This window comes from Triplophysa dalaica, chromosome 14, assembly GCF_015846415.1.
Source record: "Triplophysa dalaica isolate WHDGS20190420 chromosome 14, ASM1584641v1, whole genome shotgun sequence".
Lineage (NCBI taxonomy): Eukaryota > Metazoa > Chordata > Actinopteri > Cypriniformes > Nemacheilidae > Triplophysa > Triplophysa dalaica.
In genome coordinates this window covers 37509-52683 of record NC_079555.1, presented here as the reverse complement: position 1 = coordinate 52683, position 15175 = coordinate 37509, and the positions used below count along the sequence as shown (strand labels likewise).

The window sequence follows — 15175 nt, the reverse complement described above, 5'->3', positions numbered from 1 at the left end:
AACTTTAAATGAAAAGACTGCCATACATAACCACAGAGAATCTATGACTGACATATCACATCATTTACTCATTTTACCCTCATTGAGCTTCAAATCGATGACTTTTGCTGAACACAAATGAAGATATTTTGAAGAACGTCTATTGTATGAACACAAAACCATTAATACATTTCTCAGAATGTCTTCTTTTTAGGTTAAAGTAACTTGAGTTTTTCTGTAACACGTCAGATTTATATGCGATTCAGATAATTCAGATAAACTACTCCAGATGCAAACATCACAGAAGAAAAGATCCACCGATCCAAACACAGATGACAGAACCTAACAGACAGCGTCCTCTGGTGGCCATCAGGTGTAATGAAGAGGCCTGCTTCTGTTTTAGATCCGTCTCTTACATGAACATGTAGATTCTAACAGTCAAGGTCACTGATATCAACAAAAGAAGATTTCGTTTTCCTCAGTAAAATGTAATGCGCTTCTTTCATTAGGATAAAATGATTAATTTGAATGCAAAACACTTAAACATAAAGTAACTAAATCATAAGCTCAATTATAAAGTACCTGTTCGAAATGAACACTTTTTCACAATCCCATTCCAATTCATTTATTCTGTAAAATTCTTGTCAATAAACAGAAAACAACTTTAACATGTAGCTACAAACCATGAAACTCAACAATAAAAATGAAATGAGGGAAACTTCAGCACACATGTGCCATCTACTGTCATAAAAATAAATAGAATATATTTTTTATAAACAAAGATATGAAAAATAAAAATCTAACAAAGCTAGATCGCATTTTTTTTTGTCCGTTAAGAAAAGATCAGGAGAAAAACATGAGTAACGTGAATGATGCAATGTCAACATGCCAGAACAGACATGAGCTACACCTTTAACATTGAGCTTCTAGATTCTACATCCAAATCAAAAGTACAAGAATTATATTGAACTCGCAATCTGTTTTTGCTCTAAACTTCACACATCTTCTACTTTTTCCTTCCTTTATTTCTGTTCACATAAAAGCATGACAAATGAGTGTGTTTTTTTAGAGACCTGTTGTCTGCTCCGCAAGGACACATAAAGAGTTTGTGCAGAAGGTAAGTGATTGTCATGTCTGGTCACATGTACAGTGCTGATAAAAAATCTCAAATGAAATAGAAAACAAAGAGGGTTTTTTTGTCAACCCATGTGTTTTTTGTTGTGTATGCATTGCAAATTTGACCCTGAACAGAACAAGTCATAATAATGTTTGGACATTGCAAGCAATCGATAGAAGAAAATGCAAAGTGTACATTTACAATATGACAAATGGACGATGATGAGCAGCGGTGCGATCATCTAGTGGACACACAGATTCTGCTGAAAAAAAAACACAAAAACAGTGAAGAGGTTTCAAATGTGCTTGTGCTCGATAGATTTGACTTTTGAATTTTAAAGCTCCGCATTCAGACTTGTTTATCATAACTATACAGATCTTCTGGGATTGTAAAACAGAGTCCTGTTATCTGATCATGATGTCATCAAACATGAACTGAGAATGCTGACATTGTGAGTGTCTTATGTTTGAATTGACACATGTCTTTTGTGTTTTATCACAATACACGGGATTGCTGTGTATCTTCTTCAAGCTGACATACTAAGATTATATTAGCTCCATTATCCATGACATCCTTGAAATACATATCGTAGTGTTCACCTTCACACTTGCCATTTCTACAACAGTTCTTTCTGGTTCTCCAATCTGATTGGCTGAGAGCCAGGTTATTTTCCACCAGTATCACCATGGTTTCTGAAATATCTTTAAACTTGTTGCGTCAAACTCTAAATGCAATATAGCTCTGGTAGTCGTGTGATAGTGCTCTTATATGAGCAGATGAGATTAGTGATCGTGCTTCTGGTCCAATCACAGCTATGCTGATATAAGAGCACTATCACACGACAACATAAGTACGTTCTCACCCCTTGATTGCATTTCTTGTCTGAAGAGTTCTGGATGTTGTTGTCATGATCACCAGACTCTGAACCGCTCTTCTCTTCAGGATCTTTTCCGTCCTTCTCCAGATCTTCATCTCCCAAACATTTCCTGGACAGCTTCAACGACATCTAAGAGAGTTGTACACAGAAAATATGCTTGACAACACTACAGGATGCCCCGACTGTCACTGCTTCTCATTTCAGATTTATTATTGTGAAATTGTAAACATGTCAAACGCTGTAATCTGCTTTACAAACTGCTCCGTTCTCATTTAACAATGTTTAATGTTGCATGTCTCGCATCTCTGTAGGGAATTCAATGAGGAACAATATTATTTAAACACTATTCTTCATCAAATATGTAAGAATTATCATGAGCTTTGATCACAATTATAAGTAATATTTTCTCCATCACCCTTTGTAAGGGAAACAAATATCAATCCAAATTGGGATTAATTTAATTAAAAGTGATCAATTATAATTATCTGGATCAAATTCATGATTTTGGGAAATCAATTAGCATAACGAGCAGGTAGCAAGAATCGGCATGTTTAGGGACTCCGGATTATGAGGATGAACTACAAACAACATCACGTGTGAAATAAAACAGGACTTTATTACCTAGACTAGACACATACTAATCTAACATATACACACATACAGTTTAGCATTGGAAGAAGGTTGAAGTTGAAGCAGAGAGAAGAACAAAGCATGGATTTATGGGAGTATATGATATTCAGAAGATCAATAGCCTGAACTAAACATCAGTTTCTTCTTGTAAAGCACCTTTGTTAAAAGGATTAATGATGCCTTATGCATCTTTTAATAAGACTAAGATTGATACTTGCACGTATTGCCCATCAAAAGAAAGAAAGTGTCCTGATGCAGTTTGTTAAGGCTCCACGTGATCTTGGGTGGATGTGATCAGAGAGAACCAGTTTTATGCAGAGGATCTGTATCTGGAAAGACGAGGAGGCAGCCTGAAACAAACTTATGGGTTAAAGGGGAAGTCTTCTTCTAGTCCATCCTTTGGTGATGTAGAACGCAAGGAGAGAAAGAACAAACCCCCACAAACTGCAAACCTGAAGAACAACTCCTAAAAACCTCCACCACACACAGAAAAAGACTCTTCTCGTGGTCTCTTTTAAATGTCCTACAGACGTGACTGATCCAATCAGGAGATGGCAACTTTGGAGGGAAAGTGAATTGTCTTTGTCTTTCAGATGGTGTTTTGCATGTGAAAGCTGATTGCATGTTCACTAAGAAGACTTCTAAGAGTTTGATAAAACTAATATGAAAAGAGTTACCAAAACACAACAAACATCAACATTAAGGACATCACAAATGTAGCTCATAGACACCAAACATGATCTAAATATCATCTTGGTTAAATGAGTTACTACAAATCTAATAATTCCAGTAGTTAAACACACATTCATGGATACTTTGGATTAATGTTTAAAACAGACATAACAACAAGAACATTAATACATGGAAATGTTATAAGTGAATATATGTACATTTCCATATAAATGCATTTAAGATTGTATGTCTGTCCCCAAAGTGAGTAAAGAGAGTTCAGCTCCCTACATTCCATCCAGTCGTAAAATACTCTTATCTTGATGGATTGGTGTGAGTTGCTATGGTCACCAGAGATCTTGTCCTACCCTTGGTGTAAATTGCAGATTGGGGGTGAGGGGTGTTGCTGCAATATTTGAGAAATTTAATTAGTTATTGCGTGTCTGATCGTTCTAAGGTACTACATCTCACACTAAACCTGTTCAAGTAGCACAGCAACATTCAGTACATACATGAAGACGTGGGACTCAGTTGCTAGGCAACAGCTGTTGCTAAGCAAGGACTCGCAAGTGTGTTGTAAGCAGTTCAGATCCCGATTCTATAATATACAACGTCCATGTGTGATGACTTCTTCCTCACTGCGGTCATAAGAACACATATTTTCTACACTGATTTAATCTTACTTCAGAGTAATATGATCAGAGATGTGCACATTATTCATTTAAACTAATGAAATTCTAATCTCAGCTACCGTCTGTGTGGAACAGGTGGTGAAGAACATTTTTCACATCCTCACTGAGGCTTTTCTTAAAGTAACATTTTAATACCACCAGGCTAGCTCATTATTCTGGGACTCTGCAATCCACAGTAACCCACTGAACGCCTGCTCCTACTGACCAGCGAAGTCTGATCGACACAACCAATGATCATATCCATCTATTTTCTTTAAAGTATATCCTACACAGGGTCACATGGAGGGCCGGAGCCCATCCCAACATCTCAATGGACACATTCACTGTTTGCACTCCTGCCATCAGGCACACGATTCGGTGCGATGTCTTATACTTCATTTAAATACATGTTATATGTATGGTTATAAAAATGTAAAGTACCCAATTGTAATATACAGTACCTGCAACGTGTAAAAAAAACTGCGTATGCTGGTTAGGTAGGGTTTGAAGCATGGTAACTTGTTTAAGCTACAACTTAACTTGCTTGTCCTAAACCAGCTCAGGTCTGCTTAAACCAGCACATGACCAGCTTAAGCTTGAGCTCCTGTAAACAGAACAAATTCCTTGTGTGTGTGTGTTCTCACTTATTCTAATTCTGATACAGGACATTAAGAGTATCCCATCAGGGTGACCTGTGGACCACACCAATAGGGACAAGATGGAAACACTGAATGGGGCTTTCCTCGCAGCGCTAGTAGCCACTGTCAATAACATTTCACTTATCAAACAAAGTAAAAATAATTTAACTGTCTCTGTACAGATAACGACATGAAAGTAGATGACACACTTGATAAAGCCACAGAGAAAAGCAAACAAGAGAATTATAAAAACTACAAGGTTCAGGTACCTTGGAGGATGCACTTTTTTTTCGCTTGGACCCCACCTTGTCACTCTTCATCTTTGCTTCATCTTCCTCACCCACAGAGTCTCCCTCACTGCTTCCATCAGCAGCATTTCCCCCCACCCCTTCTGTCTCAGAGGAGCTCTGCTGCTGTATGACCTAAACACACACACACCTTTGGAATGACCTAACATACTGTACATGCACTCACTCTTTATGTCTGAAGATGACTATAACTTACCTGGTAACCAGTAAATTTGACACCAGGGTTGTTTTCAATTTCCCACAGACCTTCGTTAAATCCTTTCCTCTTGTTTGACTTTCCAAACTTCTCTTTATATTCCTTGTAGGGAAGCAGGTCTTTAGGACCCAGGAAGGCACTAGAAGAAGGAGAGTCAAGTACATGATCATCGTTTAGTATTTCTTTAGTATTTATAGTTTTTCCTTCTTCGTTTAAAAAAAAAATGAGTCCACGCGAAAACTGTTTTGAATTTATGAAGAACCGTCAAGAGCATGCCAAACCAACAGGTGGAGATATAACCCTAACCATAAAGCCGTGTTTGACAATCAGAAGCCTGGTCATGGTCACTCTGTCCGATCACTGGTCACCCTCAGTCTGTCTGATCACTGGTCACTCTGATAACTGGTCACTCTGTCGGATCACTGGTCACTCTGATATCTGGTCACTCTGTCTGATCACTGGTCACTCTGATATCTAGTCACTCTGATATCTGGTCACTCTGTCTGATCACTGGTCACTCTGATATCTGGTCACTCTGATATCTGGTCACTCTGTCGGATCACTGGTCACTCTGATATCTGGTCACTCTGATAACTGGTCACTCTGATATCTGGTCACTCTGTCTGATCACTGGTCACTCTGATATCTGGTCACTCTGTCTGATAACTGGTCACTCTGTCTGATAACTGGTCACTCTGTCTGATAACTGGTCACTCTGTCTGATAACTGGTCACTCTGATAACTGGTCACTCTGATATCTGGTCTGGTCACTCTGATATCTGGTCACTCTGTCTGATAACTGGTCAATCTGATATCTGGTCACTCTGATATCTGGTCACTCTGATATCTGGTCACTCTGTCTGATCACTGGTCACTCTGATATCTGGTCACTCTGTCTGATCACTGGTCACATTGATAACTGGTCACTCTGATATCTGGTCACTCTGTCTGATCACTTGTCACTCTGATAACTAGTCACTCTGTCTGATCACTGGTCACTCTGTCTGATCACTGGTCACTCTGTCTGATCACTGGTCACTGGTCACTCTGTCTGATCACTGGTCACTCTGTCTGATCACTGGTCACTCTGTCTGATCACTGGTCACTCTGTCTGATCACTGGTCACTCTGTCTGATCACTGGTCACTCTGTCTGATCACTGGTCACTCTGTCTGATAACTGGTCACTCTGTCTGATAACTGGTCACTCTGATAACTGGTCACTCTGTCTGATCACTGGTCACTCTGATAACTGGTCACTCTGATAACTGGTCACTCTGTCTGATCACTGGTCACTCTGTCTGATCACTGGTCACTCTGTCTGATCACTGGTCACTCTGATAACTGGTCACTCTGTCTGATCACTGGTCACTCTGTCTGATCACTGGTCACTCTGTCTGATCACTGGTCACTCTGATAACTGGTCACTCTGTCTGATCACTGGTCACTCTTATAACTGGTCACTCTTATAACTGGTCACTCTGTCTGATCACTGGTCACTCTGATAACTGGTCACTCTGTCTGATCACTGGTCACTCTGTCTGATCACTGGTCACTCTGTCTGATCACTGGTCACTCTGTCTGATCACTGGTCACTCTGTCTGATAACTGGTCACTCTGTCTGATCACTGGTCACTCTGTCTGATCACTGGTCACTCTGTCTGATCACTGGTCACTCTGTCTGATCACTGGTCACTCTGATAACTGGTCACTCTGTTTGATCACTGGTCACTCTGTTTGATCACTGGTCACTCTGATCACTGGTCACTCTGTCTGATCACTGGTCACTCTGTCTGATAACTGGTCACTCTGTCTGATCACTGGTCACTCTGTCTGATAACTGGTCACTCTGATAACTGGTCACTCTGATAACTGGTCACTCTGATAACTGGTCACTCTGTCTGATCACTGGTCACTCTGATAACTGGTCACTCTGTCTGATCACTGGTCACTCTGTCTGATCACTGGTCACTCTGTCTGATCACTGGTCACTCTGTCTGATCACTGGTCACTCTGTCTGATCACTGGTCACTCTGTCTGATCACTGGTCACTCTGATAACTGGTCACTCTGATAACTGGTCACTCTGTCTGATCACTGGTCACTCTGTCTGATCACTGGTCACTCTGTCTGATCACTGGTCACTCTGTCTGATAACTGGTCACTCTGTCTGATCACTGGTCACTCTGTTTGATCACTGGTCACTCTGATAACTGGTCACTCTGTCTGATCACTGGTCACGCTTTGTAATTATCAGATCATGCACATAACGGACACTTGACACACAACTGACTTACGTTTCATGAGTACCAAAGAAGAAGATGGGGTATTTATTAGCAGGAGGCTTCACAGCGCCCTCTGGAAGCTCATCAATCTACAAGCAGATGAAACATGGTAGATGACATCATCATAATTCATCCTGATTTTTCATTTATTTTGTGGAATAAAGAAACCAATGCTCAGCAGAATATAAATGACTGACAGTCATAGAGCATCTTCACTTATATTGCTCAGTAAAGACAGTGTCAAACTCAGTGACTGGCAGGGTTGGGAGGGTTACTTTTAAAATGTATTCTGTAACAGTTAAATTGATAGAAAAAGTATTCAGTCACTTAATCTAAGCACCAACATATTGAAGTAATGTGATCTGATTACTTGTGGATTCCTTTAAGGTCACATACATACAGTCAATTGAGAAGAAAAAAAAAAATATATATATATATTTAACCCAGGGCTGTCATTGTTAACGCATGTGATTAATGTTTTTCAGATTAACACGTCAAATAGTGTTATGCAATTAACGCAGCATCCGTTTATTTGGTCAAATTTGTCTAGCGTTACATTATATAATAATCTAATGGCATTTAAACCATTTAAAGAGCACGTTACCTGGATGTCCTAAAATTGTGTAACGTAGGTTCCCTTCAATGTTAAAGATCTGCAAAGTTGTGAATGAAAGTCCATGATAAATTAAAATATTGTCTCCCAAAATAAGGACTCGACTCCGAACCGCCCAAACATGTCGTTTCGGTTTTGAGTCTTCGAAACGATTGAACACATTTGCATAATCCCGCCTGCCCGCGAATCACGAACACTCTGCCCTGCCCACCAACACTTCTGATCGTTTGTGTGTTTACATCCTGTGTTTTGTGCTGCAAAATCAAGCATGTAGTTGTTTTTACTTCCAAATTCAAAGGATGATGATGGAAAGAACCAGAGGATGAAATATTCCCCCCACGATTACCCTGCATTATAATCTAACCTTTGGTCATTTTAGGGACAACTCAGTGTGGGATTTGCTTAACGATTCTCCATGAAAATTGGGTCACATGACCAATAACAGTCTCTGAATCACAGTCTGTAAGTGTGATTAATAAGACGTGTACGTTTATTCTTCTATTGATTGTTGAAAATCGCTCATTTAGTGTTATGTGGTGTAACGTTTCACAAACAGCAGCTATTACTGTCTCACTGAAATAGTTCTGATAGTCAGGTGTGAACTCACTGTTGTCTAAAAAAAAGGTCGTTTTATGTAAAGTGACTCTCGATTTTATTCATATATATAAAATATTTCGTTGATATGCTGTAATGTTTCACAAAGACAGTTACGTTAGCATTGCGGCTAACGCATTACTGCACTGTGCTTAGCTGTCGGTCCATACGCTTCCATAAGTGTCTGTTGGTGGGTGAAGTAAGCCAGTAATGACGCGTTCAATAATAATAAATCCATGCACACCGATGTAAAACTGCTTCTTGATTTTACTGTGCTGCACCAACACACAACTTGTTTCCTATGAGCTCTCCTGTATCCATAACATAGATGCTTATTGTTCATACCAAATAAAGAACATATATATATTTTCATCCAACATAGTCCTCCAATAAATTCATTTGAGCTCCTTTTCCTTTTGACGCAAAGCTAGTGTAGAAAAGTGCATATCGACGCGGTCAGAACACAGTTTTCTCTTCAGCCACCACACCTGCTCTCTCATTAGCAAGGTACCCCAATATAGGAGTTCGACTACGCCTCCTCCTGGACAAAACTTGAACTGGTCTAAATGGCTCCTATAGTATCATTATCTTTATAACACAAATCGATGCCACTTTGTATGCTTATATTTTCTGTACATTAATAATGTTTGTGTACGTTACTAATAAGCCTCCGAGAGCCGAAATGTAGTTGTTCGTCTATGCGGAAAGACAAATCACAACAGACGGGGTTAGCCGACCAATCGGAGCACACTGGGCTTGTGGAAGGGAGGGGTTTAGAGAAACTTGAATCTTCGAACTGCTTTGAGTGAACCGTTTAGAGATCTTTGAGAAATGGTCACATATTAAATGCATATTTTGAAAAAGTGACAGCCTTATTTGACCCTGGATGCATTTAAACCTTTTGCGTTCAGTATAGATAGACAGCTTCTAACTGTGGCGCAACCCAACGCAACGCAACAGCGCTCACGGCGTAAAGGCTGCGTCACTGAATCTCTGTCAGACAGCGAAAAAGTATTAAGTTCATTTTCGTGCTTGAATGAACAAAACATACAAGAGTATGCCAGAAAGACCGTTTTGTCGAGCATCTTCGTATACACAGATTTCAACGTGTTAAATAAAATCCAAAATGAATGCAAAGAGTTGTGAAAAGGGGAAAAAGGGCGTCAGATCTGCGCAGAGCGGCAGAACCCCATTCTTAAACCTGCTGCTGTGACTCCTGTCATAAATGTTCATCAAAGAACAAAAGAAAAAAGGAAATCAATGCGTTTTGTAGCATTAATTCTGTATTTAATTTAGAAATTAGCATTATTAAAGACTGTAAAGTCTTTGAGAACTTAATCAAATTTTTGTATATTTCCCACCTCTTAGACATGTGCGCCCTCAGTTATACTGTACTTCAATATTGAACGGTCATAATTGATGTTCAAATAAAGAAAAAAGAATCAAATTAATGAGGACATCAGTTGCAGTACTAATATCAGAATGTTGGCTTTCATTCGTAAAATGTTCTTGCTAAAGAAATCGGTTGTGTCTACATTAATTTGGAGATTAAATGTGAATTTATTAGAATGTAAAAGTGTATTTAAAATGATGAATGTTATGTGCGATTAATCGTGATTATTTGATTAATCAGATTATTGTATTAATCGATTGACAGCACTTATAAAAACTGGTTAAAAATGTTCAAAATAACCCACTTATAAAAATACTTGGTGTGACATCACCACACATGAAATCGAGCGAGTCACGCCCACTGAAAAAGTTGTTTTGCGATTGATTGTACAAACAGTAAAATTAGAGGTTTCTTTTTACAAACTGCTGAAAGATAAAAAGAAGCAGATGGATTGCTGCAGTTTGCAGAAACAAATGAACAAAACCTGTATCTGCGCTTACTATTTTATGTCAGAACCCACGGGTAGTTGTGGCCTAATGGTTAGAGAGTCAGACACGTGACCAGAAGGGTTGCCGGTTCGATTCTCAGGGCCGGTGGGTAACGACTGAGGTGCCTTGAGCAAGGCACCTTCCCCCTACTTGCTCCCCGGGCGCTGCAGTGATATCTGCCCATTGCTCCGGGTGTATGTGTGTTCACGAATTGGTGTGCGTGTGTTCACTACTCTCTGGATGGGTTAAAAGAAGAGGTCAAATTTCAGGGATGGTTCACCATATCTGACTAATAGGTCACTTTCACTTTATCTCAGGTATGTTGTAAGGTGGCTTCAGGCTCGCAGTATAGTTTGGTATCACTTATGTTAAAGCTGTCAAATGAACTCATGTGCGCACCAGGTACTGAACCCTGCGCATGCGATTGAACCGATTACAATGTGTTATCTTCAATAAAACCCATTTAAGAGATGATAGTGTTGATAATTACCTTGGGTTTGAGCAAGAGTGAGCCTGCATTGTTTTGCGCATTGCCAGTGGAATCATAGCGGCCAATGAATGGTAATGCGATTTTTCCAGATCTAAAAAAAAGTCCTGATAAGTAGTCTGTTTGCAAACAGCAGAAAGAGCTAGTGTTGTTTACTCTGCGCTGAGCATATTCGCATCACGTGAATAAAAAACAATGTATTATTGTGGTTTTCTAGTTATAATTGGGATTATATTGCGTTTTCTATTATAATATGAAACATTTAGATAGTTATAAGTCTCATGTATTTCTGTGAGATAATAAGTTGTGACCTCTTGTGTGATTTTGAGCACTTGTCCACCTGCACCAACATCTTATCACACTAAGAGAGGAACTGCAGTGCACACACACACATACTTTTGTAGACATTGAATTTATCGCTGAGAGTCACAACACTGGTTTGCTTATTATTTCTAATCTATTGCACAAATTAACTGCACAAAGTCACGAACACTGGGTTGCTTGTTATGTTACTAAACCACAAGGTCATTATTGAATTAAATCATGTGCGAGAGTAAAACTAAAAATGATGATAAATCATGTATCGTCCGATAAGCCCAGGAAATGTATCTAAGAAACTGTAGTTTGAAGGGCACATGATCTGTGTTTTTCTTTTTTAAATCTTGGGAGCGCTCATCATGATTCAATTCTAATAAGGTAAGCCGGAAACACGAAAAACAAGAAGGGGACAAGCTAACAAAAAGATGATATTGTGTGAAACCTGATTGGTGTAGAATTTGAAACACAACTAGAGATTTCTGTATAAAGTATAGAGCCAGATGTGTATTTGTTAGATCACTTCAGATGAACTCTGAATATCTCACTTTGCTTGCTCGAGCAAATCAAGTTTAAGCTCTTGGCATCTGGATCCCTTGTCTGTGAGATTTCTTTCGGCATGGATGGCCGATTCACCACAACAATATTGACCTGTGTTTTGTTTATCATCATGTGTCATGCACGTTTGTGATGAGGTAAGATGAATGCAAACGCACCAGGCTTCGATAGAATCAAGCGGAGACACCAAACCAACGCTGCGAGGGTCGTCGGGAACCCTAACCCTAAAACATTGAGACAGCAAATACTACGTTCTGGGTTACTTTATAACGGCAAACACCAGGGGCCTCATGTACAAAGACTTGCGTCAAATTCATACTAAACATTGCGTACGGACAAAGCTGCAAATGTGCATACGCACAAAAGAACTCACGCCAGACATAAGGTTGGTGTGGAGGAACGCACATTTTCACGTTAGTTCACTGTTAGTACATCCGACCGTAAATGTGAAAGCTGACGTAATCAGTGTTGATACATGAGGCCTCAGGAGAGCACAAGCTCAAGTTTTATACAAGTATACACCAAATATGAAAGGCCCCTTTACTGAGACACAAACCACTGTGTATTACAGTGGTTCTCAACTCTGGCCCGCGAGATCCACTTTCCTGCCTAGTTTAGCACCAACTCTGATAAAACACCTGAAGAGGCTTATCAGTGACTTCGCGTTCAACCTAATTTTGGGCTGCGCAGATTGTTTGGCATATCGCATTAAAGTACCGCAAGAGCGATTCAAATGCGTACCGCGCAATCTGCACTTGAATCTCTTTTGCGGTACTTAAATGTCATACGCTGATAGATTTGCGCAGCATTAAGTTGAACGCATCTATTGTAAAGACCCTGATTAGCTTGTTCAGGGGTTTTATATCAGAGATGGGGATAAACTCTGCAGGAAAATGGATCTTGCGGGCCAAAGTTGAGAACCACTGGTGTATTACATAAACTGTGTATAAAACAAAGCCATAGTTAAAAAACAACTTTCATAATATGCGTTTCAACGTGGAATAACTCCCAGAAATATTCCCGATGACATGATGATCTAACTGCTGCAGTTGTTTCAATAGCAGCACAGATGTTAGCCAATGCCCGCTGCCAGTCCTGCTGCTGCTTTCAAGGTCACGTTGATCTTTTAACATTGTATTTTTGTGCTCCACTATTGTACTTTCTTTCGGACTTTTTTGCCGCTATGCCGTCTAAAAGTAGCAGTTACGTATATGAAAATGATTGACATGATTTCAGCAGCAGCTGATTGGACAGATGGGAACCAAATGTCACATCTATCCAATCATCGGCTTATTTTTTTAGATATTTCTTATAGGCCAATGATGATACATTTTTTCTTCATGCTGAAGTAAATAAAATAAAACATTTGACCAATCAGAGGCCCCTAAACAGGAGGGGTAAGCCTGTGTATTACTCTGCGGCAGGAAGGAACAGCACAAGTCTGTAACATTTCTTAAAAATGCCAAAGTGCACTGCCCTAAACCAACACTATCTGGAAAACTGCTTGTATCCCATCATGAACCACGTTTTGTATATAAACCATGGTATGTTTTTACCTACATCTCACAAAGCCTTCCAGTATAAGTTATAATAAAAAAAATTAGATTCTATGATTAGCTAACACGTGTTTTTCTCTTGTTTTTTTGTACAGCTGCTTTGATACTATGCAAATAAAGCACTATTCAAAATATGACTACATTTCCCAAATACATTTGTAGAAATAAATAGGGTGTTGCACATTTTATTGGTGAAAACTGCACAGATGTATTATGTGAAACTGCTTTTATCACATAATTTGTGCCACCACATGGATTACATGTTTGCGTCAGTGTGTCCCATCAGGTTAGTATCCCACATGCTCACTTGGGATCTTCAAGCCTAGGAAATATGTTACGAAAGTTGTCAAGTGCAAAGACTGTAAGTGTGGGTATTTAAACAAAGACTTTATGCTTTCCACCCGTAGAGGTTGGAGCTCATCTCTGTTAGAAACTGGCTTCCAGGTTTTGAGTTTAACACATGTGCTTTAGAACAACACGGTGGTCATTTTTGTTATTACTGTGAGTCAACTTAACCAACAGTCCAAACTGAAGTGTGAAACTTAAATTCTTGTATGGTGTGAATGAGTGTCAAAAGCTTTGCTTCACAAATCTGTAGGGCTTTTATTGTCTGCATGATTGAAACAGATCTTAATTGTTTCATTTTGCCCGTTTCACAATTGAATAGTTATTCTAAGGACAGCAACAAATGGTAATGGTAAGAAGCTGACATTGTGGAATTATTCTTCAGGCCAAAACCCTTTATTGACCAATTCTGTGAGTCTGAATCCTCGCGCACAGACAGTTGGTTATATTTTTACCATTATTTCGGCATGTATGCTACCGTACCATCGTTCACATAATCAAGTTCATTCCGGAACCGCGCGGGTGGTGCATGAGGCCCAAAGCAACAACGTCTCACATGACGATACAAACCCACGACACGTGAAAATAACTCGAAACCCTGCAGACAATTACCGCAATTTAAGATTAGAACAGAGCGTTACATTTACACCGCACACCAAACACGCTTTCACGCTGACGTCCCAATGTTTGGATGCTTTGCATTAAGCCCATTTCCCCACCGCTCGTTTCCGTCTTTCCACGCAGGTGGTGCGTATGCGTGTGTGTTTGTGAGAAGCGGCCGCTCTACGCGCCTGTAACCGGCCTCCCCGCCACTCCGCCCGGATGCCGCTCATACTCACCCTCGCCGGCCAGTGCGGGTAACCCTTCATCTTAGCGAAAACCAAATCTCCGGCTTTATATTCCCGTGGCCGTGGACGAGCCATCGCGACACACACGTGCACTGAATGTGAAAGACTGCAGGTTATTCCGCGGATCTCGAGCTCAGCGTCGCTGGTCCACCATCAATGTTTAGATCGCAGTTAATAAGGAAATAAATAATGAAAGACGAGAAAAGGCCCGAAGAAACTCCTCTCTCTTCTCTTCCTCAAACACCACAGCCGCAATTCAGTCGTCACGAAACGCTCACACACATTTTCAGCTTTTTATTTGTTTTATTCGTTTATAAATGATTGTTTTACTCCAGACGCTCACGCGCTCGACGCAGCAGTAAAGGGGTTCCTTTACAAGAAGAATATTAACACAATACTCATCGCCTATACACTTTAACTGCCTAGAAAAAATATGCTTTACAAACAGAACACATAGTTACATGTATTTTATTGTAACGTTGAGAGATTGTATAAAATAGATTAGCATCGACCTGACACTATTTAGTTCTTTTGTAGATCATGGACTTTTTTATACGTTTCAGTATTTGTTTATTTTTGTGGATTGTCTTGGGACATTACAGTATAAAATC

General features: G+C 39.7%; 1 protein-coding gene across 4 annotated transcripts; it reads right to left on the bottom strand.

Moving 5' to 3' along the window:
* Positions 1-588: 588 nt before the first annotated feature.
* Positions 589-14948, bottom strand: hdgfl3 (HDGF like 3). Of its 4 annotated transcripts, none has more exons than XM_056765667.1 (6): positions 14556-14948; positions 7380-7456; positions 5086-5224; positions 4887-5003; positions 1959-2102; positions 589-1358 (listed from the first exon to the last, which is right to left on the bottom strand). In XM_056765667.1, exons 1-6 carry the CDS (start codon positions 14637-14639, stop codon positions 1338-1340), a joined length of 582 nt encoding a protein of 193 aa, XP_056621645.1. In that variant the 5' UTR covers positions 14640-14948; the 3' UTR covers positions 589-1337. The 4 variants fall into 4 exon arrangements, with proteins under 4 accessions (XP_056621645.1, XP_056621643.1, XP_056621644.1 ...); XM_056765665.1 differs by having other exon boundaries at positions 4851-5003; positions 14556-14946; XM_056765666.1 differs by having other exon boundaries at positions 589-1355; positions 4851-5003; positions 14556-14945.
* Between the last annotated feature and the right edge of the window lie 227 nt (positions 14949-15175).

Excerpts from the sequence above, each read along its gene's own strand:
- hdgfl3 (XM_056765665.1), bottom strand. The coding sequence starts at position 14,639 with ATGGCTCGTCCACGGCCACGGGAATATAAAGCCGGAGATTTGGTTTTC. Across the intron at positions 5,225-7,379 it reads TTCTTTGGTACTCATGAAAC|TGCCTTCCTGGGTCCTAAAG; the intron begins GTAAGTCAGTTG and ends TCCTTCTTCTAG. Across the intron at positions 1,359-1,958 it reads ACAAGAAATGCAATCAAGGG|CAGAATCTGTGTGTCCACTA; the intron begins GTGAGAACGTAC and ends TTTTTTTTTCAG.